At 43.6% G+C, this 27,771-nt stretch overlaps 1 protein-coding gene across 5 annotated transcripts in view; it reads left to right on the forward strand.

The window, feature by feature from the left end:
• The window catches only part of alpha-Man-IIb (alpha-Mannosidase class II b), a 118,183-nt gene that overhangs the window by 25,224 nt on the left and 65,188 nt on the right, over nt 1-27,771 (forward strand). For 2 of the 5 annotated variants that reach the window (XM_012283415.2, XM_076541627.1), the window contains exons 2-3: nt 14,421-14,842; nt 19,738-20,199. In XM_012283415.2, the coding sequence (XP_012138805.1) occupies nt 19,912-20,199 (288 nt within the window). In that variant the 5' untranslated portion in view covers nt 14,421-14,842; nt 19,738-19,911. Of the gene's footprint in view, nt 1-10,288; nt 10,553-14,420; nt 14,843-19,737; nt 20,200-27,771 lie in introns of those variants that run through there. The other 3 variants (XM_012283414.2, XM_012283417.2, XM_003702435.3) reach the window with 3 other exon arrangements.

Here is a 27,771-nt window from a genome sequence, read left to right on the forward strand (position 1 = left end):
CTCGACTTTGCTCCTGTAACGTACGAGCTGTAACTTGTAACAGGTGGCCCTCTTACCGTGCTGAATTTTATCTCGTGAAACCATCAGTTTATACAATTTTAGTATTTAAGGTGCAGTCAAGCTTCATTTACGGTGACGTCATATATTATGATGGTTTGAATCCATCGTATAATCTGCGTAACGTCACTGTAGTCATTTTCAAAATTTGCGAAAATTGTATGCGAAGATTTCTTACGGGAATGTTCGCACCATGGAATTATGGTACTGCACCAGCAGTAAATTTCTGTGGCGAGCATGAATCTATAACCACAATTGATGTCCCAATAGAAGTAGGTTAGTTCAGGACACTAGTGGTTGAAGGGCAACCGCCATAGTAGAGGGGGTGCGAACGTTACGTAAGCACTGCACTGTCAACGGGATCATCACCTGGCTAGTCATTCATTCATAGAGTCAGACATGCATCCGCACGCCGAGCGGACCAGCTGTCGGCTATCCCCGTTTATTTTCGTCAGGGAACACTATTTCCGTTCGGCTAGCGCCTAATCGAGTCTATGGGCTGCGAATACTCTTACTGGGAATTGGGTCGAGCTTCTCTTCTTTTTCTTTCGTCGCTTCCATTTTGCTCGATTATGTCCTTAGTATGCGACGCGTTATCATGGTGGTCTGTTCTTGGTATTAATGCTTGAGCTGTAGGAAGATCAATTAAATTTAGTAGTTGTAAGTAGTAATCGTGAGGACGTGGTTGTTATAGGGACGTGGTTGTTATAAGGACGTGGTTGTTATAAGGACCTGGTGGTTGTCATAAGGACCTGGTGATTGTTTTAAGGACCTGCTAGTTGCATTAAAACCTGGTGGTTGTCATAAGGACCTGCTAGTTGTCATAAGAACCTGGTGGTTGTCATAAGGACCTGCTAGTTGTCATAAGAACCTGGTGGTTGTCTTAAGGACCTGCTAGTTGTCATAAGGACCTGGTGGTTGTCTTAAGGAGCTGCTAGTTGTCTCAAGGAGCTGTTAGTTGTTTCAAGGATCTGCTAGTTGTCATAAGAACCTGGTGGTTGTCTTAAGGACCTGCTAGTTGTCATAAGGACCTGGTGGTTGTCTTAAGGAGCTGCTAGTTGTCTCAAGGAGCTGTTAGTTGTTTCAAGGAGCTGCTAGTTGTCATAAGGACCTGGTGGTTGTCTTAAGGACCTGCTAGTTGTCATAAGGACCTGGTAATTGTCTTAAGGACCTGCTAGTTGCATTAGGACCTGGTGGTTGTCATAAGGACCTGCTAGTTGTCATAAGGACCTGGTGGTTGTCATAAGGACCTGCTAGTTGTCATAAGGACCTGGTGGTTGTCTTAAGGAGCTGCTAGTTGTCTCAAGGAGCTGTTAGTTGTTTCAAGGAGCTGCTAGTTGTCATAAGGACCTGGTGGTTGTCATAAGGACCTGGTGGTTGTCATAAGGACCTGGTGGTTGTCTTAAGGACCTGTTAGTTGTCATAAGGACCTGGTAATTGTCTTAAGGACCTGCTAGTTGCATTAAAACCTGGTGGTTGTCATAAGGACCTGCTAGTTGTCATAAGAACCTGGTGGTTGTCATAAGGACCTGCTAGTTGTCATAAGAACCTGGTGGTTGTCTTAAGGACCTGCTAGTTGCATTAGGACCTGGTGGTTGTCATAAGGACCTGCTAGTTGTCATAAGGACCTGGTGGTTGTCATAAGGACCTGGTGGTTGTCTTAAGGAGCTGCTAGTTGTCTCAAGGAGCTGCTAGTTGTCTCAAGGAGCTGCTAGTTGTCTCAAGGAGCTGCTAGTTGTCATAAGGACCTGGTGGTTGTCTTAAGGACCTGCTAGTTGTCATAAAAACCTGGTGGTTGTCATAAGGACCTTGTGGTTGTCATAAGGACCTGGTGGTTGTCTTAAGGACCTGCTAGTTGTCATAAGGACCTGGTGGTTGTCATGAGGAACTGGTGGTTGTCGTAAGAACCTGGTGGTCATAAGAACCTGGTTGTCATAAGAACGTGGTCGTCATAAGGACATAGTCGTCGTCAGGACATGGTTGTCATAAGGATCTAGTCGTCATAAGGACATGATCATCATTATGTCCTTATAACCATCATCATGTCATACTAACTATCATCATATCATAGTAACCATCATCATATCATAGTAACTATCATCTTGTCACAATAACTATCATCATGTCCCAGTGACTATCATCATATCACAGTAACTATCATCATGTCCTAGTGCCTATCATCATATCCTCAATAACTATCACCCTATACCCCAGATGTAGCACCCACATCCTCCAACATGTGGACACAGTCCCAGCTCCACATACAGTCACACATACCATATCCCCCAAGTTACTGATCTCCCACAGTATCACGTTCACTAGGTAAGGCCACCATACTAATTAACCTGGTCCATCAAGGGTAGTCTATCCAAGAATCCCTTTGCCTAATGAGGTCGATCTGACCCTCACCGTATGATCCTATCAGTGCGCCTCATGTAACCCTACCACCTCCTGCACGACCCAATCGTTCCAGAAAATTGAAATTTCATGGCGGCAATCGAAAGTAAAGTTGGCAAGGCTACATCACGCGCGAGAGTCGACGTATCGAGGGGTTAATCGTGGTCGAGTCACGACGTGCGTCATCGCGACGCGGAGCCGTTGCCAGCTAGAGCGGGAGAAGACGCGGCATTACGCGCGTACTAAACGTAGTCTGTCTGTTTTGGTCGTCGCGTGTTGGTGGTTGGCCAGATTCGTAGGTAGGTTGTCTGGCCGATGGCCTTTCGACCCGAACAGTCTTGCTCGGTACGCGCAGAGTGCTCGCTCCCGTCCTCGAGGACACGCTTCGACGGTCCTGCTGCTGTCGTTAACGTTCCTGGTTCTTCATGCCTCGCCTTAACGACTGCCGGAAAGGATCCCGCGCGAAAGATAACCGGTATGCATCTTTTTGTTATGACGTTGCAGTGGTATTTCGTTGCTTGTCTTGTGGTGATGTCTGTTTAAGGGACTGACTCAGGCTAGATTACCCAAGGCACTTCTTAGATTATAATCATAGAACAGTATTTTGTTTAAAACAGAATCAGTAATTTTTGTGTATTTGGTCCTCTATGATGTCTAGTCCGAGTCATCCCCCAGCGTCTACCAATGAAGGCCTGGTATGTCCCGGGGTTACAACCATTTAATTTACTATTACTCAACAAACGTTTCTACAGTGATTTGCATCCATGACTCCCCATGGTCCTAGTCCAGGTGGTCCCTCAGGTCCCAGACTAGTAAAGCTCCTATTACTCTTTCGAAAAAATAATTTGTCCAACTGCGTTTCGATACCATTTACCTGGGCAACTCTCTCGTTCGCAAACCAGACAAAACGCACGGTTTTAACTGCAATGGGTGACCAGGGAGCCCATTTGTCGAGGGGCAAGAACGGTCTCGACCGGTGCTGCTGAAAAACTGCAGTAATCTCGCCAAAAAATATATATTCCTGTTTGGCCGGTGCATTATTCCCTGGCCAATCTTCCTCTCTTTCTAACCGTAATATCGGATTCTCTTTTTCTCCGCGAGCTTTATTTCATTCCGTTACGGTGTAACGGTTGATAAAAATGTGGCGCATTCTGCAAACGTATTTCGGTATCGAATTTTTATCGGCGACAGATTTCACCGTGTCGTTGGCCTCTTATCGCTCTTGTATTCCCGTTTTAACGAGCCTTCGATTCGTTCGAGGTCTTTTACCCGATCGTTCGTTCCACTTTCGACTTCTCGCCTCGGGACATCCGTCGGACTCTGGGTCATCTTTCAGTACCTCCAGATAATAGGTTATCGAAAGTTATTGCATTTTGTGCGCTGGGATTTCCCGTTTCGCGATATGATGATATGTAGGATTTTTTATGGGGACTCTATACTTTGTAATTCGAGGCGTCGTAATTTGGCGCGTGGTGACTTGACGCTTGGTAATTCGGTACGTGGTGATTCGGTAAGTTGGGTAAATCGACGCGTGGTGATTCGGAACGTGAGATAATTCGATTCGTGGTAATTTGACGCGTGGTGATTCGGAACGTGAGATAATTCGACGCGTGGTAATTCGATGCATGGTAATTCGATCCGTGGTAATTCGACGCGTGGTAATTCGACACATGGGTATTCGACGCGTAGTAATTCGTCGCGTGGTAATTCGACGCGTGGTAATTCAACGCGTAGTAATTCCACGCGTGGTAATTCAACGCGTAGTAATTCCACGCGTGGTAATTCGATACGTGGTAATTCCACGCGTGGTAATTCAATACGTGGTAATTCGACGCGTGGTAATTCGACGCGTGGTAATTCGACGCGTAGTAATTCCATGCGTGGTAATTCGACGCGTGGTAATTTGACGCGTAGTAATTCCATGCGTGGTAAATTCCACGCGTGGTAATTCGACGCGTGGTAATTCAACGCGTAGTAATTCCATGCGTGGTAAATCGACGCGTAGTAATTCCACGCGTGGTAATTCGATACGTGGTAATTCGACGCGTGGTATTTCGATGCGTGGTAATTCCACGCGTGGTACTTCAACGCGTAGTAATTCCACGCGTGGTAATTTGACGCGTAGTAATTCGACGCGTGGTAATTCGATGCGTGGTAATTCCATGCGTGGTAATTCAACGCGTAGTAATTCCACACGTGGTAATTCGACGCGTGGCCATTCAACGCGTAGTAATTCCACGCGTGGTAATTCGACGCATGGTAATTCGACTCGTGGTAATTCCTCGCGTGGTAATTCGACTCGTAGTAATTCCACGCATGGTAATTCGATCCGTGGTTATTCGATCCATGGTAATTCGACGCGTGGTGACTCGATATTTCAGATAATTCAACGCGTGGTGACTCGATACGCAAAATAATTCGACGCTTGCTATCCCAAGGCGTGATACTTTATCTCATATCGATTCGGGGCGTGGTAATTCCACTCGTAGTAATCCAACGCGCGATAAATACAACCCATAGCGATCCAGCACGTGATAATTTGGCACGTGTCGAATCACCGCGTGGTAATTGAACGCGCTCTAACGTGCTCCACTCTGGAACTACAACCGGCAACCTAACTCGTGATATAGTAAACGTCAGTGATCAGTGGACAGAGGTCATTTTCCTCGGGTTAAAACGAAGGGCTCGTCAGACAGAGAAACGTGAAGATCGCTTAAGGGGGAAGGGACAGTCCGCAATCAGCGTGTAACGAAGACAACTAGGACTTCCTGCATACTTACGAAGCACACGCTACCGTTATGTCTCTTATTCCAGCTACCGGGTGTCAGAAACGACTCAAGTATCTGTTTGCCGCGTCAACATCTGCTTTTGATCTTGATTTCCGCCTCATCGTGACAGTTAGGTAGCCTGTGCCCGACTCACGAGCGAATTATACAGAAATCCTCCAAGAGGGTCCTCCAGTGTCCTCTGTTCCCGGCACTGCAAAATCCTGCAGCCACGTAAAGCACCATTTTATCGGGATGTCTGTTCCCAAACTCCGAGTGTTTGGTCCTCGGGCCAGCTATTCGACAAACTCTGTGGAGCAAGTTTGATGCCTCCTACTCCGGCACGCTATCGGGATTATCCGAACGTTTCTGGCTGGCTTGGTGTCTTCGACCAACCATTAGTGCCCTACGAGGAACATTGCGTGCTCTGTTCAACAACTTAACTTTATACCCAAGTTCTGTGGATGCAAACTGAACGGACAATGGACTGGATTTCGTCGTTACGCTCGCTGTGTAATGTGCTCTTCAGATCTGCGGGTCGTTCGGAGACTCAGACTGTTTTTTAACGTTAGAGGTGTTTGCGTTATGGTCACGAGGCCTTGCGAGGTTTGTGTTTGATTGATGGGGCGTTTGTGATACTGATGGTGTGCTTGGCGATATAACGGGTGGCATTATTCCCGTATTACCAGATCAGAATTTCTAAAGCCCCATGTCTCTACATCTCTAGACCTGTAGACCTCTGAATCCACAAATGGTCCACAATACCCCTAAGTATATTTGCGTGGTTGACGCGTGGTAATTCGATCCGTGGTAATTCCACGCGTGGTGATTCGGAACGAGAGATAATTCGACGCGTGGTAATTCGACGCGTAGTAATTCCACACGTGGTAATTCGACGCGTGGTAATTCGATACGTGGTAATTCGATACGTGGTAATTCCACGCGTGGTAATTCAACGCGTAGTAATTCCACGCGTGGTAATTCGACGCGTGGTAATTCGATACGTGGTAATTCAACGCGTAGTAATTCCACGCGTGGTAATTCGACGCGTGGTAATTCGATACGTGGTAATTCCACGCGTGGTAATTCGACGCATAGTAATTCCACGCGTGGTAATTCGACGCGTGGAATTTCGACGCGTGGTAATTCGACGCGTGGTAATTCCACGCGTGGTAACTTCACGCGTAGTAATTCCACGCGTAGTAATTCCACGCGTGGTAATTCGACGCGTGGTAATTCCACGCGTGGTAATTCGACGCATAGTAATTCCACGCGTGGTAATTCGACGCGTGGAATTTCGACGCGTGGTAATTCGACGCGTGGTAATTCCACGCGTGGTAACTTCACGCGTAGTAATTCCACGCGTAGTAATTCCACGCGTGGTAATTCGACGCGTGGTAATTCCACGCGTGGTAATTCGACGCGTGGTAATTCCATGCGTGGTAATTCCACGCGTGGTAATTCAACGCGTAGTAATTCCACGCGTGGTAATTTCACGCGTAGTAATTCCACGCGTGGTAATTCCATGCGTGGTAATTCCACGCGTGGTAATTCAACGCGTAGTAATTCCACGCGTGGTAATTTCACGCGTAGTAATTCCACGCGTAGTAATTCCACGCGTAGTAATTCCTCGCGTGGTAATTCAACGCGTAGTAATTGCACGCGTGGTAATTCAACGCGTAGTAATTCCACGCGTGGACCTGCGTTTATTTTAACTTAAAATAACCGCAGGTCCACGTCCAAAGGCAGCCATTAAGTTAGAGGGTCATCTAACCCAGCAATTGGCCCTAAAGACTTGTGAAACCCTTTTATCCAATTAAACCTTTTTATCCAATTCAAGTGTCTGACTAGGACTTAACATCGGGGTCAAAAGACCCACACTACGCGTGTCAGGAAGAATTTTCTCCGCCCGAAACAGGATACACTTCGCGAAAGAAGCAGGAATCTAATAAAAAACGGACCAGGCATGGCGTCCGCTTCGTGTCCGTTGGAAAAGTGGCGGATTTTATATTCAACCGTGCCGGGCGAAGTCCGTAAACTCGTAATTAGAATCGGCTGGCTAATTCGATTCACGAACAGAGACAGAGTGCTTCTAAAAGCACTGTGGCTCAGGAACCGTGGGGACGCAGGAGGATACGATAGGCCGATGCACGAAATTCAGAATGAATTTATTAGACGACGGAGGGCTGCTGCTGACGGTCTCTTTGAGACGTCTGTCGACGAATCTCGTCATGCATACCGGGTGTCACGATCATTCTATACTTTCAACACCTAGGCAGTTACGTACATTTAGTTACAGGGATGTCATAACAGATATTTGGTTATGAGGATTTTCGTTGTTAGGCTCGATGAGTTCTGAGATCTATGGTCCTTTAGAATCTGAAGTATTTGAGAGTTGATGCTTTGAGATCTACTTTTGACAATTCAAAAATGTCTTGTTAGTGTGAAGTTCATCTCAGCAGATACTTAGTGTTCATGATGGTACACCATTTAAGAAAACAAAATGGACGTCATACATGTGAACACATATCTGCCTCATAGCTTCTTAATGACCAATCAATTTTGAGAATATTCAATAGACATGTTAATAATATTCAATAGAGTTATTAACAATAAGAGTAAATTTGTAATGCTGTAACAGGTGCCTCTCCCGCATAAAGCTATTCAATTTGAAGCAATAGCAGACGTGTTTATAGACCACCGGTTATATAGGCCGAGCGTCGATGGGGTCGCGACTGATTTGCCTTTCAGTCGCGCTACCATAGCACAGGCAGTCGATTCGTTTGAAGTTGAACCGGTGTTTGCGATGGAACATTTTTCCCGACGCCTACATCCACCGTCCAGGCCGGAATCTGGCTTTCACAGGGTCCTTCTCGACGAGGCTAATATCCGGTATCCAAACGCGAAAAATCCCTGCTTCCTGTCCCCTGCCTTACTCCCTTTACCTCTTTGTTGAAACTCTCCGCTAAAATCCATCCACTTTCTCCTCGACGTTTCGTGCTTTTAACTAGGCGCGTTCTAATGGTATTCCATCGTTGAAACGAGCCGCTGCTTCCAGGAATGCAATTCAGTTTATCCGGGCAAATGTTTTTCTGATGCGACTGAAATAGTTCGATGAAACGCGATGAAACGACCTTGACAGGTGCTGGCTGAACTTATATTCGGTATTTTGAATAAACGATGGAGGTGGATCGATGAGGCCGTTTAATCATTTAACAAGGTTGTACATTCCGGTGACTGGCGGTGTAACGAGCGGATGACGTGTGGAATTCTAGCGCTTGGTAATTTGGTGCTTGGTGATTTGGCGCGGAGGGATTCATAGCGTGGTGATTCCACGAGTGGTAATTCGGCGCGAAGGAATATCAGAGCGTGGTAATTCCAAGGGTGGTATTTCGGCGCGTAGGATTATCAGGGCGTGGTAATTCAGAGCGTGGTAGGTTCCACGCGTGGTAACTCGGCGCGAAGGAATATCAGAGCGTGGTGAATTCCATGCGTGGTAATTCGGTGCGAAGGAATATCAGAGCGTGGTGAATTCCACGCGTGGTAATTCGGCGCGAAGGAATATCAGAGCGTGGTAATTCCACGCGTGGTAATTCGGCGCGAAGGAATATCAGAGCGTGGTAATTCCACGCGTGGTAATTCAGAGCGTGGTGGATTCCACGCGTGGTAATTCGGCGCAATGGAATATCAGAGCGTGGTAATTCCACGCGTGGTATTTCGGCGCGTAGGATTATCAGAGCGTGGTAATTCTACGCGTGGTAATTCAGAGCGTGGTGGATTCCACGCGTGGTAATTCGGCGCGTAGGAATATCAGAGCGTGGTAATTCCACGCGTGGTAATTCAGAGCGTGGTGGATCCCACGCGTGGTAATTCGGCGCAATGGAATATCAGAGCGTGGTAATTCCACGCGTGGTAATTCAGAGCGTGGTGGATCCCACGCGTGGTAATTCGGCGCAATGGAATATCAGAGCGTGGTAATTCCACGCGTGGTATTTCGGGGCGTAGGATTACCAGAGCGTGGTAATTCCACGCGTGGTAATTCAGAGCGTGGTGGATTCCACGCGTGGTAATTCGGCGCAATGGCATATCAGAGCGTGGTAATTCCACGCGTGGTATTTCGGCGCGTAGGATTATCAGAGCCTGGTAATTCAGAACGTGGTGGATTCCACGCGTGGTAATTCGGCGCATAGGAATATCAGAGCGTGGTGTATTCCACGCGTGGTAATTCGGCGCGTAGGAATTCGGTGCGTGGGTATTCGGCGCGTGGTAATTCGATACGTGGGTATTCGTCGCGTGGTAATTCGATACATGCGTATTCGGCGCGTGGTAATTCGACACCTGGGTATTCGATGCGTAGTAATTCGATACATGGGTATCCAGCGCGTGCTAATTCGATACTTAGGTATTCGGCGCGTCGTAATTCGATGCGTGGTGACTCGCATCGTGCAGTAATTCGATGCGTGGTGATTCCATGCGTGGTAACGCATCGCATAACATTCAAATACGTACTAACTCGACATGATCCAATACTACCCTTGGTAATTCCGTTCCGCCAAAATTTGCCGCACAATCCTGTGCGTCGTAACACAATGCGTGGTATTTCACCGCATGGACTCCCTACATAGTAACCTAATGCCTACTAATTTGGTGAGCGGTCTACCATGTAGTAATACAACCCGTAACGAAGCATCGCAGCACAAGATAGCCTCCGGGATAACCCGTCGTCACAAAACGCAAGATACACCACGGCAGGAAAGAACAGCGTGTCTAATCTGTCATGATAGAACGTGTCACGGTACAGTCCATTCCCAAAGATATCCAAAACCGCCTGGACATCTCGGAAGCATCCCCTCGCGCGAGTCAAAACACCCTCGAGCCATTGGAAGCACCGCTCACCCCTCGAAACTCGACGTTTCCACGTGTGAGTCGCGTGCATAAGATAGAATGGAAGGGGTTGAAGGTGGGTTGGATGGACGTAGCGTGGATTATATCGGCACATGCGCAGTGACCGCGTCGGGTGTCGTGTCGGCGGAAAAGCGGATGCTATTCCGCTCGCGACGCTCGGCTCAGTACGGCGTGGTTCTCGCTCGCGATCGCTTCCGTCACGCGAGTCTTCGTCTCTTTTTATCGTTTCCGTCGTTCCTCGAGACGCGTGCGAGAAAACCGTTGTCTTCCGCTGTCACTGGCCTCGTGCTGTTTCTGACAAGTCGCTTCCGGTGCAGTGCAACAAAGAAACCGGCTCCGTAGAACCGGTGCCTTCCGTTTGTCACCGAGTCGAGGACCGTTCGTCGGTTTAACGAGGTTGCTTTGTTTCAACCCAGACTTTCAGACTGGTAAGCTTCTTTCGTGATAGCGTTTGAAACGTCGAGGGTTCCGATTTCAGGGCCGGATGTTTGCGTGATGGATTCCTCCGGTTTCTTCGTGGATCTTGTGGCAGGCTTGTTTGACTTCCTCTTCGGAATCGGTTAGGGTCTTCTGTGGACTCGGCTGATTGGAGTTGTTCAAGTTTTTCTTTTTTCTTTAAATCGAAGTCTTGTTTGACTTGAGTAGGGACATTTTAACGACTACTTTTGAAGTTGTATGATGGAACGTCTCTGGTAGCTTATGTATCATTAGGGCTGCAGCCTTGTGTTTAGGACCTTTTTTAGAACCTTAATGATCGAAGCTGTTGAAGTTTTGTTCCAAGGAATCTTAACTCGACGTTCAAATTTTGTTTCAGTCGTGTGATACAAATGTTGAGATTTTTAGACGTGACTCGGAATAATTGAATCTCTGTAACCAAAGATAATATATTGGCAGTATATTTACTGGTATTGTTGCAGTTTACCATAAACCCATAGAGAGCATTCTTCGTAACGATTTTGTTCCCAACACAATATCTTAAACAAATGCGCGAAAGGAAGGTGTCGATTCGATATATTAACTGAAATATTCGAAAGCGATGAATCAAGCGGGCCCCATCCCCTCTGTGTGTATTTCGCGCGCGACAGAGACGCACAGAGGGAAGGGATTTTAAAATTCAAATGCGTGTGGTCGTTGTTTATGGAATCGTCACGGAGCGAATGGGGAGGCGGGAATCGATATTCCAGCCGTTATTAACATACGAGTAATTGGTATTGTTCGATAAAACCGCGGCACGCGATAAATCGAACGGCAATACGGATATTTTCCACGGATAAATCGGCCAACGGGCACGCTGATTGTCGACCGTTACGTTCGTTCGGTTTGCACGTGATTTTCTTTGCTACCGATAAGCCGATCTAACAGATGTTTATTAGCATACGATAATTGCCGGATTGCTCCGCCCATTTTTTCCTCTGCCTTTTCGTTCCTTTTCACTCTTCTTCCTTTCGTTTGTTCCTTTTAACGAGATCACTTCTACTTTGCTCTTCAAACGATTTCAAATTTCCCGCCAAAAAGGCTTTCTCTTTATAGACCTTTATTTTTATGCACACTGGAGGATTATTTATTAAATTTAATATGTCTTCGCGTCAATTCGTAGAACTACATAAATTCGTATCGTTTGAATAGTTTCAAAGCATGGCGCCATTTTTGAAATTTAATAAATGACAGCCTTTTCTTTAGTTTCGATTTATAGACCTTTATTTTTATGGACGCTATAAGCTTACTTGAAGGATGTTATTTATTAAATTTAATACATTTTCAAGTCAATTCGTATAACTACATAAATTCGTATCGTTTGAATAGTTCCAAACATGGCGCCATTTTTGAAATTTAATAAATAACAGCCTTTTCTTTATTTTCGATTTATAGACCTTTATTTTTATGGACGCTATAAGCTTACTTGAAGGATGTTATTTATTAAATTTAATACATTTTCACGTCAATTCGTAGAACTACATAAATTCGTATCATTTGAATAGTTTCGAAGCATGGCGCCATTTTTGAAATTTAATAAATAACAGCCTTTTCTTTATTTTCGATTTATAGACCTTTATTTTTATGGACGCTATAGACTTGCTTGAAGGTTGTTATTTATTAAATTTAATACATTTTCACGTCAATTCGTAGAACTACATAAATTCGTATCATTTGAATAGTTTCAAAGCATGGCGCCATTTTTGAAATTTAATAAGTGACAGCCTTTTCTTTAGTTTCGATTTATAGACTTTTATTTTTATGCACACTGGAGGATGTTATTTATTAAATTTAATACGTCTTCGCGTCAATTCGTAGAACTACATAAATTCGTATCGTTTGAATAGTTTCAAAACATGGCGCCATTTTTGAAATTTAATAAATAACAGCCTTCTCTTTATTTTCGATTTATAGACTTATTTTTATGGACGCTATAAGCTTACTTTAAGGATGTTATTTATTAAATTTAATACATTTTCACGTCAATTCGTAGAACTACATATATTCGTATAGTTTGAATAGTTTCAAAACATGGCGCCATTTTTGAAATTTAATAAATAACAGCCTTCTCTTTATTTTCGATTTATAGACTTATTTTTATGGACGCTATAAGCTTACTTTAAGGATGTTATTTATTAAATTTAATACATCTTCGCGTCAATTCGTATAACTACATAAATTCGTATCGTTTGAATAGTTCCAAACATGGCGCCATTTTTGAAATTTAATAAATAACAGCCTTTTCTTTATTTTCGATTTATAGACCTTTATTTTTATGGACGCTATAAGTTTACTTGAAGGATGTTATTTATTAAATTTAATACATTTTCACGTCAATTCGTAGAACTACATAAATTTGTATCGTTTGAATAGTTTCAATGCATGGCGCCATTTTTGAAATTTAATAAACAACAGCCTTCTCTTTATTTTCGATTTATAGACCTTTATTTTTATGGACGCTATAGACTTGCTTGAAGGATCTTATTTATTAAATTTAATACATCTTCGCGTCAATTCGTATAACTACATAAATTCGTATCGCTTGAACAGTTTCAATACATGGCGCCATTTTTGAAAGAACAAAAGGCAACTTTTTTAGCTTCCTCCATATCTTTACAGACATAATCTATAGTCGTTACATAATTTCTATATGCATACAAATGCCTGTAAAACATACAAATACATGCGAAACATACAAATACATAAAAAATACAAGTACAGTAGTTTGAAAAAAGCGCGCGCAATTCGAAGCAGTGAAAACATCGAGCCGCAAGAAAACGGAAATATCGGAAGGGAAGAAAAATGAGCGTAGAAACAGGGGAAAAAGAAGAAAGTATTTCACTCGAATGTAGTGGCGGGCCAACCTCCTTTAGAAGCGTTCCACGCCTACTTGAAAGCCGGCTTTAACGCTGTCCGACTGTTTCAAAAACTCTTGCTCGACGCTCCGTTTTCCACGGTTCCGTTGTTTCGCGCGCTACTTTGCTCCCGCGTGTTCCGTTGTTTCCTTCGTCCCTGACAAAAAAAGTTTCCCTCGCTTTTTTATCGTTCGGCAGCGTTCAAACCGCCGCCCGCGTTTTCCGTTGCCTTCACACCGCTTTGTTCGCTGAAATTCTTCGACCGGTTACGCAAAGTAACTTTCCGTGTTGCAAGATTTATTGCCTGATGGCTACGAGAAATTAAGAAGTTAAGAGACGAGATATGATCTGCGCATGCGCGACTCTTCCCGCGGTTTTTTCAATTTTATGAGTTTTGGTTATTTTAGAATATTACTTTTTGGTGGTTTTCAGTATATTATTGTACTATTGTACTACTATACTACTTGTTATATTACTATACTAGTATTTAAGTATGATATTGGTTTACGTACTGAATATTTTATATCGATAGTCACTCCAGTACGCATGCGCAGTATCGCTGCGCTCACGTAAACCGCATTCGCTTTTTCCTTCCTCCAGAATGAATGTTTTATTTCTTTCCATACAATATCGGTTTCCATAGTTTTCCAATTTCTTCGACTTTTATGCCCGCCATATCTTTATATCACGGTGAAGAATAGGTTATACGATCAAATACGAATCCCGCGCTTTTTCTGCGTTCGTGCGCCATAGGTGCATTAAACGTGTCAATCTGTTAGGAAATACTTATCGATACCACAGCTTAACGTAATCTTTCCCTTCGTGTCTAACACGTATCAATTGTAAATATATTTGAAGATATGTACTAGATGATAGTAACTGCAGCACCTTGATAATCAGAGCCCTAACCTTAGAGCTTCTAACCTTAGTTACCTATCTAACGAAAAACCTTTGGTTTATTTTGCAGAATATAAGCAATTCACCTTTCTGGAAGAATCCTAAAAAATGTTAGAGGGCTGAGAAAGGAGAGGCGAATCGAATTAAGGCGCGAAGGAAGTGCACGTCGGTGGCCGGCGTTTTCCTGGATGGCTTCACGGTGGTCGTTTTACCACGCTGCGAGTGGCAATGTCCCCGTGTTCGTCCGTTTTGCACCGGCCTCGTCCAGCGAATCGCGATAAAGCACCCTCGACGCGTCTGCTCGTCGGACAAAAGGTCTACATGGGCACAGCTTGAATCGCCAAAGCCCCTATTTTTCTGTCCTCCGTCTTTTTCGTTGTCCTTGTCCGATCCTACGGCCAAGGAAGAAAATCGTAATCGAAGGTCAACGCCACCGCTGATCGATCGATGAAGAGCTCGTGGGACGTCCGCCGGAGGATTCTTCCAGATAAGGTTAGATGCTTTCTTCATTCTCGTTTTTATCCTCTGTTGTGTGATTTCTTAACCTATCGGATACGACGTATTGATTTTTCTCGTATACTGTCGGCATCGTGGATAATAGTAATCGATAGGGACGTTAGTAGAGGAACTTGTTAATTTTCTTATTTTGGAGATTTATTTGTAGCTGTGTTAGTATCGGTGTCATTTGTTTCGAGTGTTAATTTTAGTTGTTATTGTGAATACTTGACTCGGTGTACTCGAGTCGAGTACTCGGATACTGAGGTACTCGAGGATTCGAGTACTACTCAATCGAGTAACTACTCAAATAGGTATTCAAGTATTTAGATACTAAAGTACTCGAGGATTCGAATACTACTCAATCGAGTAACTACTCAAGTAGGTATTCGAGTATTCAGATACTAAAGTACTTGAGGATTCGAATACTACTCAATCGAATAACTCAAATAGGTATTCAAGTATTCAGATACTAAAGTACTCGAGGATTTGAATACTACTCAATCAAGTAACTACTCAAATAGGTATTCAAGTATTCAGATACTGAGGTACTCGAGGATTCGAATACTACTCAATCGAGTAACTACTCAAATAGGTATTCAAGTATTTAGATACTGAGGTACTAAAGGATTCGAATGCTACTCAATTGAGTAACTACTCAAATAGGTATTCAAGTATTCAGATACTGAGGTACTCGAGGATTCGAATACTACTCAATCGAGTGACTACTCAAATAGGTATTCAAGTATTTAGATACTGAGGTACTAAAGGATTCGAATGCTACTCAATTGAGTAACTACTTAAATAGGTATTCAAGTATTCAGATACTAAAGTACTCAAGGATTTGAATACTACTCATTCGAGTGACTACTGAAATAGGTATTCAAGTATTCAGATACTAAAGTAGTCGAGGATTCGAATACTACTCAATCGAGTAACTACTCAAATAGATATTCAAGTATTTAGATACTAAAGTACTCGAGGATTCGAATACTACTCAATCGAGTAACTTCTCAAATAGGTATTCAAGTATTCAGATACTAAAGTACTCGAGGATTCGAATACTACTCAATCGAGTAACTACTCAAATAGGTATTCAAGTATTCAGATACTCAAGTACTCGAGGATTCGAATACTACTCAATCGAGTAACTACTCAAATAGATATTCAAGTATTTAGATACTCAAGTACTCAAAGATTTGAATACTTAGCTACTCAAACAGGTACTCAAGTAGTCAGATAATTAGGTTCTTACCATACCTAAGTATTCAAGTATGGATCTATAATTAAACCATTGCACTATTTGTATGAGTCCGACTCAACTACTCAACTTCTCATGTATTCCACTGCTCAAGTACTGAGTACTCGGATTCTCAGATACAGTCTCAAGTACCTAGGCACTCAAATACTTAGCTACTCAAGTATTCAACTACTCAAGCACTCAACTACTGAAGTATTCAGCTACTCAGATACTCAACTTCTCATGTATTCCACTGCTCAAGTATTGAGTACTCGGATTCTCAGATACTCACTCAATTACCTAAGTTCTCGAATACTTGGCTACTCAAGTACTCAACTACTCAATTACTTCAGTACTGGTATTCTCAGATTCATACTCAAGTACCCAAGCACTCAAATGCTCGACTCGAACTACTCAGTTCTCCCCTCGGTACTATTCCTAGCGAAACGTCACAGCAACTATTTTATACCACCGTCGTAACAGCGGTTCCAACACCTCGAACAACTACTTTCGATGTTAGTATTTGCAATAGCGAAGAAAGTGTGGTTAGAGCAGATGTTGCTCTTCCGTTCGGTCGACTTCCCACGCGGGGTCACGTCGACAGGTACGATCGATTATCATCGCGTGCGAACCGACCTTACACTGGGACGAAGGTTTCTGGGAAACGGTGTCTCTGGTTCACCGGGTCGTATTTATTGTTCTCGCCGGAATTAGATTGCGGCAAATTGCCGTTTCTTCGATGCACCGAAAACCCTTCTGTCTTTCCGTTGGCAAACTCTGTCTTTTGGCTGCAAAGACAAGCGTAAAATTTCGACCAGAAATTACTATGTCGGAACCTTTCGACACTTTGTTGAAAGTCGGATTCTAAATGACGGGCACAAAAAGATTTGCGGTTCCGTGTTAATCCAATGAACGAGGCAAAGGTTTCAGTGGCTTGAATAACACTTTAATAACGCTGCTCCTTTGATCCGCTTGGAGATTTAAAAACTGATCTGACTGAGTTATCGTGAGGATTTATGACTTGATATAGAACGTATTCTCGTTATCGTGACAATTTTCTGGGCTGATTTAAACCTTTGCTCTATGAATTGTTGGGTCAGTCAGAACTAATCATGGCTGTGATATGAACTTCATAACCTGAAGTTTTCTAGGCATGCACATATTCTTCTGTGCGTCATGAATACTTGAGTAGTTGAATACTTGAGGAGTGGAATACTTGAGCAGTCGAATACTTGAGCAGTGGAATACTTGAGTAGTCGAATACTTGAGTAGTGGAATACTTGAGTAGTGGAATACTTGAATAGTCGAATACTTGAGTAGTGAAGTACGTGAGTAGTCGATTACTTGAGCAGTGGAATACTTGAATAGTCGAATACTTGAGTAGTGGAATACTTGAATAGTCGAATACTTGCGTAGTCGAATACTTGAGTAATGGAATTCTTGAGTAGTTGAAGACTCGAGTAGTGGAATACTTGAGTAGTGGAATACTTGAGTAGTGGAATACTTGAGTAGTGGAATACTTGAGTAGTGGAATACTTGAGTAGTTGAAGACTTGAGTAGTGGAATACTTGAGTAGTAGAATACTTGAGTAGTCGAATACTTGAGTAGTCCAATACTTGAGTAATCAAATACTTGAGTAGTGGAATACTTAAGTAGTGGAATACTTGAGTAGTGGAATACTCGAGTAGTCGAATACTTGAGTAGTGGAATACTTGAGTAGCAGAATACTCGAGTAGTCCAATACTTGAGTAGTCGAATACTTGAGTAGTCGAATACTTGAGTAGTCGAATACTTGAGCAGTGGAATACTTGAGTAGTGGAATACTTGAGTAGTCGAATACTTGAGTAGTCGAATACTTGAGTAGTCCAATACTTGAGTAGTCGAATACTTGTGTAATCGAGTACTTGAGTGATCCAGTACTTGAGTAGTCTCGCATTCGAGTACTTGGATACCCGAGTAATAAAGTACTCGAGTAACCAACTGTTTGTGTATTCGCTCGAGACCTTTCGTACCTCAGTATTTGAACCCTACACCACAACCCTACATATAAAGTACCCAGCCTCTCACAGCCCTACATTTCGTCCCTCAGTCACCCACATCAGAATTAGCCCGTAGGGCAAACTTGCACGTAGTCCACGAATCGGGAAGAGGCGTTAAAGCAAAACTCCTGCTTCACTTCGAGCATCGCTTTTGTTTAGTCGCTCGATCATAAATCGTAAGCAAACCAGAAGCAGGGTCGAAAGGGTATCGCGAGACCCGGTCACGTTCGCGGATCGTCGTGACGCGTATCGATCCCAGCGAACCGGCCAATTCTGCGTCGAAACAGTCAGTCATAATTTTCGCGGACGTTTAATCAACCCGCGTTGCTGTATGCCCTCGTAATTCATTCCCGAAGCTATTTACTTTTCCCTCGGATCCGTGGGCTCCAGGCAAGCCTTTCCGTCCTTCTCCCGTGCTCTCGAACTCGTTCAATTTTGGTCGAGGCATTCGATATTCGAAGCAATAATATACAGGGATGCGAGGGTGTTCAATAAATCGTTCGCTCGTTCGAGCGACGCGAGGTGAAACTGCGAAATTTCAGCCTCGTTCGCGGCCATCAACGAGCATTTTCAGAGTCGAGTGCCAGGATCGCTCCTCGCTGATCCGCGGATATTTGTTGCTTTGTTTCAACTATGTCTATTTGGTTCATCATTTTCCCAGGATAAATGAGAGTGTCTAGAGTTTTTGACTGAAATAGGCCACTGCTGTTTTTTTACACGTTTGAATTTTTATGTTCTTCCTTTTCGGTATCGTGTAGCTGACATACCTTTATTGCACACTGCCCTCAATAACGTTCATATAAATCCATATGTGTTGGAGTATGCTTAAATCCAGTTAGCAACTTTCGAGTACTAAAATTAAGTGCTTCAGCTATGCAGGTACTGAGACAGGGCACTGTAGCACCTAGGTACTTAAACTGACTGATACTGTACCTGAGTATTCAGAAACATAGGTACTGTTCAATCAAATACTCAGGTACAGAAGTATTGTACTTCCAAGTACTAAAATCCTCGAGTGCAGTACCTGAATACCGAGGTATGGTACTCCACGTACCTAAATACCTAGGTACTGCACTCCTAAGGACCTGAACTCCTAGCTACCATACCCCAAGTATCTAAATACCTATGTACTGTACCCCACGTACCTAAATACCTAGGTACTGCACTCTTAAGGACCTAAACTCCTAGCTACCATACTCCCAAGTACCTAAACTTCTAGCTGCCATACCCCCAAGTACCTAAATACCTAGGTACTGCACTCTTAAGGACCTAAACTCAAAGCTACCATACTCCCAAGTACCTAAACTCCTAGCTGCCATACCCCCAAGTACCTAAATACCTAGGCATTGCACTCTTAAGGGCCTAAACTCCTAGCTACCATATCCCCAAGTACCTAAATACCTATGTACTGTACCCCACGTACTTAAATATCTAGGTACTGCACTCTTAAGAACCTAAACTCCTAGCCACCATACCCCTAAGTACCCTAGCACCTAGCTGCAGTACCCCCAAGTACCTAACTGCCTAAATACTATCCCCCCAAGTACTCAATCCACCTATCTACTCCATGAACATATCTCAGTATTAAACAATATACGCTTCTGACTGTCCAGGTGGTGACCACACGAAATTGTCCCATGAAGCCGACGGACGACAGCGTCATAGCCGGGGAGCGACTGTTGGCCGTGATCATCAACGCGAAATCCAGTAATCCTATCGTCGATCTGAGCTCCAGGTGAATCAAGATCAATTTCAACACGTCCAACAACGAACCATACCATACGACCATGTACAAAATCCTGAGACGCGGCTCCAGCCGCGTGTTGGCAGTCTGCGCGATCCTCCTGAGCCTGCTGTTGTGCCTGTACTACGTCAGTCAGGCACAGGGTCCGTCCACGGGTCCTTCGGCAGGGATCTTGAACGAGGCAGTGAGGTACGATCGGGGTCTCACGTCCATCACGCCTGACTACATCGAATCGCCCGATGCGAAGGTATCCCTGGACACTTGTCCCATCATCGTGCCCAGGAACGTGGACATCGACACGCAGATGGAGTTCGAGAAGTTCGACTTCCAGGTGAGTCTTGTGAACGTACTTTTAGATGTAGATGTTGTTTATTATTGCGGGCGACGACTGCTGTGGTCATTAGCATGTCAGATGTAGAGTTTGGGATTTGAGGTCTGGTGTGATCTTCTTGGCACCAAGGTTTAGTTGTGCTACGCGCTGGATACCTACGTATCGAATTACCACGCGTCGAATTACCATGCGCCGAATACTCACGTATCGAATTACCACGCGCCGAATACTCACATATCGAATTACCACGCGTCGAATACCCAGGTGTCGAGTTACCACGCGCCGAATACTCACGTATCGAATTACCACGCGCGGAATACCCACGTATCGAATTACCATGCGCCGAATACCCACGCACCGAATTCCTACGCGTCGAATTACCACGCGTGGAATAACCACGCTCTGATATTCCTACGCGTCGAATTCCCACGCGTGGAATCACCACGCTCCGATATTTCTACGCGTCGAATTACCACGCGTGGAATCACCACGCTCTGAATTCCTACGCGTCGAATTACCACGCGTGGAATCACCACGCTCTGATATTCCTACGCGCCGAATTACCACGCTTTGAATTCCTATGCGTCGAATTACCACGCGTGGAATTACCACGCTCTGATATTCCTACGCGTCGAATTCCCACGCGTGGAATCACCACGCTCTGATATTCCTACGCGTCGAATTACCACGCGTGGAATCACCACGCTCTGATATTCCTACGCGCCGAATTACCACGCGTGGAATCACCACGCTTTGATATTTCTACGCGTCGAATTACCACGCGTGGAATCACCACGCTCTGATATTCCTACGCGTTGAATTACCACGCGTGGAATCACCACGCTCTGAATTCCTACGCGTGGAATCCACCACGCTCTGAATTCCTACGCGTGGAATCCACCACGCTCTGATATTCCTACGCGTCGAATTACCACGCGTGGAATCACCACGCTCTGATATTCCTACGCGTCCAGTTACCACGCGTGGAATCACCGCGCTCTGAATTCCTACGCGTGGAATCACCACGCTCTGATATTCCTACGCGTCCAATTACTACGCGTGGAATACCCACGCACCGAATTCCTACGCGCCGAATTACCACGCGTGGAATCACCACGCTCTGATATTCCTACGCGTCCAATTACTACGCGTGGAATACCCACGCACCGAATTCCTACGCGCCGAATTACCACGCGTGGAATCACCACGCTCTGATGTTCCTACGCGTGCCGAATACCCACGTATCGAATTACCACACCATCCACATGTGAGGCAAGTGGTCTCTAAAATAAGGACAGTAACATGGAGCCTTATTGTTACACCATGTATCAACAAAATTGTAGATAAATGCATGGCAACAAGATTTGCTAACATGATCACACCGTCCACATAAAAGTGAAGCAGGTGTCCAACAGTAATATGAAACTTTAAGAGGATACCTTTGAACGTAGCTCGAATATAGCTTCCCTGATTCCGCGAAAGTCTTCGGCTGATAAATCTGAGACTAGAGCACGCGAATTTTGTGCAAAACGACTCGTAGACAAGCGTAAGTCCGGTCGTTTTAAAAAGTACCAGCGTCATTAGCCGAGCGAACTTTCTTTTCTTCGTTCCCCAGGGAGTCTGCGGACTTGGCTGATTTAATGGACGACTCTCGCGTAATAAGGAATTTTTTCCCTTGCTGCGCCATTGAATCGAAAATAATTTAGCAGTTTGTCCTCCCTCGCTCCTCCCATGAGCCGGCTTCTAAACTCCAAAGCCAAAAGTTTGCGAGTCTCGAATTCGAGGAACTTCCCTCGGATTCAGAGAATAGCACGCGAGCTCCCACAATAAATTAATAACTCTATGAATTTATTTGGGAAAATCTAATACGAACACATTGATCTTTGCCAAATAACATCAAAACCACTCAATTTCCGAATCATATCAAGTTAGATACTTTAGAAGTCATTCGGGAACCAAAATGTGGCCGACAAAGTGTCTCGACCGTCCGCGGATTCAGGTTGTGTTAAATGACATGGGTATTGTTTAAATCGTTTCAATTCCCAGCTTCGTCGGCACCGAAAACCTGTTTAAATTTTCTACGTTAAATGGATATGAATATTATAAGAGTCATCAGTGAATTGGACTTCGGGGACCAGGAATCCTATGGGTATTTATATCAAGAAGTTCTTTCAATTTCGAGTGGTGAATAGGTAAATATCGGGGAATTATTGAACAATTAGAACGTGGTCTTTATGATTCTTGATAATGTACTTCTGTGGATGGGGTTTTGGGTATAGTAACTTTCAGTATAAGCCACATTTTATTGAGTTAGATGTCATTTCTGTTAAGAGTGAAATCGGTTCGGGCATAGTCGGTTCGGGGATAGTCAGTTCGGGCATAGTCGGTTCGGTCATAGTCGGTTTCGGTCATAGTTGGTTTCGGTCATAGTCGGTTTCAAGCATAGCCGGTTCGGGCATAGTCGGTTCGGTCATAGTCGCTTCGGTCATAGTCGATTTCAAGCATAGCCGGTTCGGGCATAGTCGGTTCGGTCATAGTCGCTTCGGTCATAGTCGATTTCAAGCATAGCCGGTTCGGTCATAGTCGGTTTCAAACATAGCCGGTTCGGTCATAGTCGGTTTCAAGCATAGCCGGTTCGGGCATAGTCGCTTCGGTCATAGTCGCTTCGGTCATAGTCGGTTTCAAACATAGCCGGTTCGGTCATAGTCGGTCTCGGTCATAGTCGCTTCGGTCATAGTCGGTTTTAAACATAGCCGGTTCGGTCATAGTCGGTCTCGGGCATAGTCGGTTCGGTCATAGTCGCTTCGGTAATAGTCGCTTCGATCATAGTCGGTTTCGGGCATAGTTAGTTCGGTCATAGTCGCTTCGGTCATAGTCGGTTCGATCATACTCGCTTCGGTCATAGTCGGTTTCAAGCATAGCCGGTTCGGTCATAGTCGCTTCGGTCATAGTCAGTTCGTGCATCCTCGGTTCGTCACAGTCGGTTCAATACACTCACTACCCACTCAAAGACCCCAAATCCTAAACTTGTCAATCACCGTTCAATCCAAACGCATCTGCAGGCACAATTCCTCCGTCTTGACCACAGAATCTAAGATTCTCTCAGCCGCGCGTTCCGCCGAATTAAACCGTTAACCAGATAATTCCAATTAATTCCCTGCAAAGCGGACGTCTTAGTTACGCTACAATTACTGGCAATTGTAAAAGGCAATTCCACGGCGAATGTTAGTGACCCAGCCATGCGGTGAATAATTTTATTCCCATGAATTTTCCTCGACGATAAATCACGTACCTTTTTCAAAATAAATTGTTCGGATATCTATGGAGATCTAAGATTAGCCTATCAGGCAATATCAGGGTAGAATGGCGTCCCACCCTAGTCCTTTGAGCCCAAAGCGGTTCTCGATTCTAATTATCGATTGTCCTCGCAGGCGCATTTCGTATGCCGAGTGTGCTCCGTGACAGATTCCGCGCGAGGTACACCCGGGTCAATTCTGGCCGTAATCAACGTAATTTCCCTGGCGTTCGAAGGAGCAAAAGAATCGGTCACCGAGAAGCGCGATTGTTCCCGTGCATTGTACCCGGTCGGGATTCGAGATTTCGCGGGGTTGCCATTCTATCTGGAAATTTTCACAATACATTCTGTTGGCCGAGATTCCTGGGTAGCCCGGAGCTGCTCGGAAGGAACGTTAATTCTCTGCGGTTGTTGTCCCGTGTGCACTCGCGTGCGCAAACCATCATTTTTCCGTTCGAGGAACAATGTTGAGATATACAACGGAAACCGGCAAAGGAACACGACAACCCGTGCGACCGAGAAAAAAAAACTGTATAAAGGTGAATCGCGAAATTCGTCTTCTGTCGTGCTCGAATCGTACCTCCGCGACGGAAAAGAGTAAGTTTGCTCGAGTTTCGAAACGCAATTTACGCTGGACCGACGCCGATGAGAAGTTTAATTAGTTTACAAGTGATTTGTCGGGGAATTTTATTAACACCGTGCAAACGTAGAAATTCTGATGCTCGAACGCTTCTTGCCTACTGCTACTTTCAAAACGGATTATAGAATTCTTCGTTAGAAAACTTTATTAGCGTTATTAAACAAAATTGCGTTCGGGGAAGTTCATTGCTTCGTTTGTTTGTCGAGTTCCTTCTTTTCAAACAACCTGTATGATGAGATGTTTTAGTGAATGATAGATTTTATGTCTTATATATGATATTCTTGCTGAACAAGATGGTGGATTAGGGAAGACAAGATGGCGGATGCTTTAGGGAAAACAAAATGGTGGATGTATTAGGGAAAACAAGATGGTGGATGCATTAAGGAAAACAAGATGGTGGATGCATTAGGAAAAACAAAATGGTAGATGCAATAGGAAAAACAAAATGGTGGATGCAATAGGAGAAACAAAATGGTGAATGCAGTAAGGAAAACAAAATGGTGGATGCAATAGGAAAAACAAAATGGTGGATGCATTAAGGAAAACAAAATGGTAGATGCGTTAGGAAAAACAAAATGGTGGATGTAATAGTAAAAACAAAATGGTGGATGCATTAAGGAAAACAAAATGGTAGATGCTATAGGAAAAACAAAATGGTGGATGTATTAGGAAAAACAAAATGGTGGATGCTATAAGAAAAACAAAATGGTGGATGCAATAGTAAAAACAAAATGGTGGATGCATTAGGAAAAACAAGATATTGGATGAATTAAGGAAAACAAAATGGTAGATGCTATAGGAAAAACAAAATGGTGGATGTAATAGTAAAAACAAAATGGTGGATGCATTAGGAAAAACAAAATGGTGGATGCATTAAGGAAAACAAAATGGTAGATGCTATAGGAAAAACAAAATGGTGGATGTAATAGTAAAAACAAAATGGTGGATGCATTAAGGAAAACAAAATGGTGGATGCTATAGGAAAAACAAAAGGGTGGATGTATTAGGGAAAACAAAATGGTGGTTGCTATAAGAAAAACAAAATGGTGGATGCTATAGGAGAAACAAAAAGGAATATGCAATATTAGTGTTCAAGTCTTCTGCACTTTTAAAGTAGTTGCAAATATCTGTTACAATATAGGAATTGGTACACATTCTTCATTATTTCTTGTACATATCGAAACGTATGAGGCCTCGATACTTGAACTCCCCATTCGACCCTGAATATTTCGAGCGAGGTCGCAAAGTTAAACACCGTTCCTTCCGGACGAAAGATTAAAAAGCGGCTCGAGCAGGAAAATCCAAAAGTAATTGGACGGGGACCAAATAAGCCCGACAGCGAGCCAGAAAGCGGCTACGATATCCGAAGGACACGGAGGGTTTTCGAGGAGGCCTGGAAGAAGACGGCCAGAAACGACGGATATGAATTTCCAGAAAGGTTTGCTTAAGCAAATTGCGAAACGTAGTCTGTCGGAGGGAGAGACAAAGCGGGGCAGCGGTCCTAAATTGCGAAACCGTGTGCCTTCGTTTCTCAGACGCCGTCCCTCCTTGGACGCCACCCTTCGCGACACGCCGAACCCCTACCGAGCGAGAAAAACGAATTTCAAATAATACTAAGTTGTGTTTTGGTTATACAAGTTTATTCAAAAGAGGTGTAGGTTTTAAGTACACTTTTTGAGGTACTGATAGCACTTTTATAACTCATCTTCGTGAAGTCTGATACCTTTTTGAAGTGTACAGGATGATTCAAAATAGACAACTCCTTAATGTGCAATTGAAAATATGAATCACACTATAAGTTTCCTGTGTAGACACATGTAATGTGTAGTTTAATAACTACATATAACATGTAGTTTGACTTTGGTGCCAATTTTGAATTGTACAGGGTGATTCAAAAATAGTTATAGCCCTTGATGTGCAATTGACAATGTGATCAAGAGAAGTCTCCAATGTAGACACACATAGAGTTACATATAGTTCATTAATCTTGACTTTGGTGCAATTTTTTAGTTGTACAGGGTGATTCAAAAATAGTTACAGCCCTTGATGTGCAATTGACAATGTGATCAAGAGAAGTCTCCAACGTAGACACACATAGAGTAATATGTAATTCAATAATCTTGACTTTGGTGCCATTTTTGAGTTCTACAGGGTGATTCAAAAATAGTTACAGCCCTTGATGTGCAATTGACAATGTGATCAAGAGAAGTTTCCAATGTAGACACACATAGAGTAACATGTAGTTCAATAATCTTGACTTTGGTGCCATTTTTGAGTTGTACAGGGTGATTCAAAAATAGTTACAGCCTTTGATGTGCAGTTGACAATGTGATCAAGAGAAGTCTCCAATGTAGACACACATAGAGTAACACGTAGTTCAATAATCTTGACTTTGGTGCCAATTTTGAGTTGTACAGGGTGATTCAAAGATAGTTACACCCCTTGATGTGCAATTGACAATGTGATCAAGAGAAGTCTCCAATGTAGACACACATAGAGTTACATATAGTCCAATAATCTTGACTTTGGTTCTAATTTTGAGTTGTACAGGGTGATTCAAAAATAGTTACAGCCCTTGATGTGCAGTTGACAATGTGATCAAGAGAAGTCTCCAATGTAGACACACATAGAGTAACACGTAGTTCAATAATCTTGACTTTGGTGCCATTTTTGAGTTGTACAGGGTGATTCAAAAGAAGTTACAGCCCTTGATGTGCAATTTAAAATACAACCAAGACAAGTTCCAATTGTAAACACTTATAGAACAGCATGCTGTTCGATAATCTTCACTTTGATCCTATTTTTGAGTTGTACAGGGCGATTCAAAAGAGGTCAAGTGATTTTAAAGTATTCAAAAATAATGAAAGTACGTTTCACTGCTGAGTGATTTGAAAATCGATGAGTTTCAAATCTCTCGAAACTGTATATTACGTTTTCCTCGATCTTTACAAGCGTACAGTTTCCGTGACGTTATTTACAGTAACTCGATTTCCAATCAAATTTCTAATCTGATCCCCGACCGCTCTCGTCGGAAATACGTTTGTTTCCCCCGAGTCCTTGACACGACTCCGGTTTCATGTCTTCGGAATTTCCAATAGGAGAAACCGCTCCTCCATCGGGCTCCTTACGGCGTTGAAATTGAAGTGGTGGGCGTGCCGTGTTCCCCTGAAATATAAATAATATCCCGATCCGGTGTGCGTTCGATCGCTTATCAAGTTCCCAGCTGGGTCGAACTTGTCCTTCTCATCAGGAGCTCGGTTTTTGCCTCGCTCCGGCATTTTTCTCTTCCACGGTTAAAAAGCATCTACTTTCGTTAGTCTCGAGTGCTCGAGTGCACTTTCGAGAATGTTCAAACCGTTACCTTCGTTTTTCCAACGTGCAACTTGCCCTGAGATTTTTATGAGATTATCCTCTTTTTTTTTCGTTATACAGGGTGTTTCTTTTCAAACTGAAACTTAATCATGCTCTGAATAATATGAATACGTAATTATAAATATTAAATAATTATCTGAAGAGTATATGTATAATCTAAGGGAAAACTAAAAAGCAAAATTATCATCCCTGAAATAAGTTTGTCATTGAGAATGAGACTTCTAGTCAAACAATTTAGTTCATAAGTTAATGGAGTTCAAGATAA

This window comes from Megachile rotundata, chromosome 16 (genome assembly GCF_050947335.1).
Source record: "Megachile rotundata isolate GNS110a chromosome 16, iyMegRotu1, whole genome shotgun sequence".
In the NCBI taxonomy this organism is placed as follows: Eukaryota; Metazoa; Arthropoda; class Insecta; order Hymenoptera; family Megachilidae; genus Megachile; species Megachile rotundata.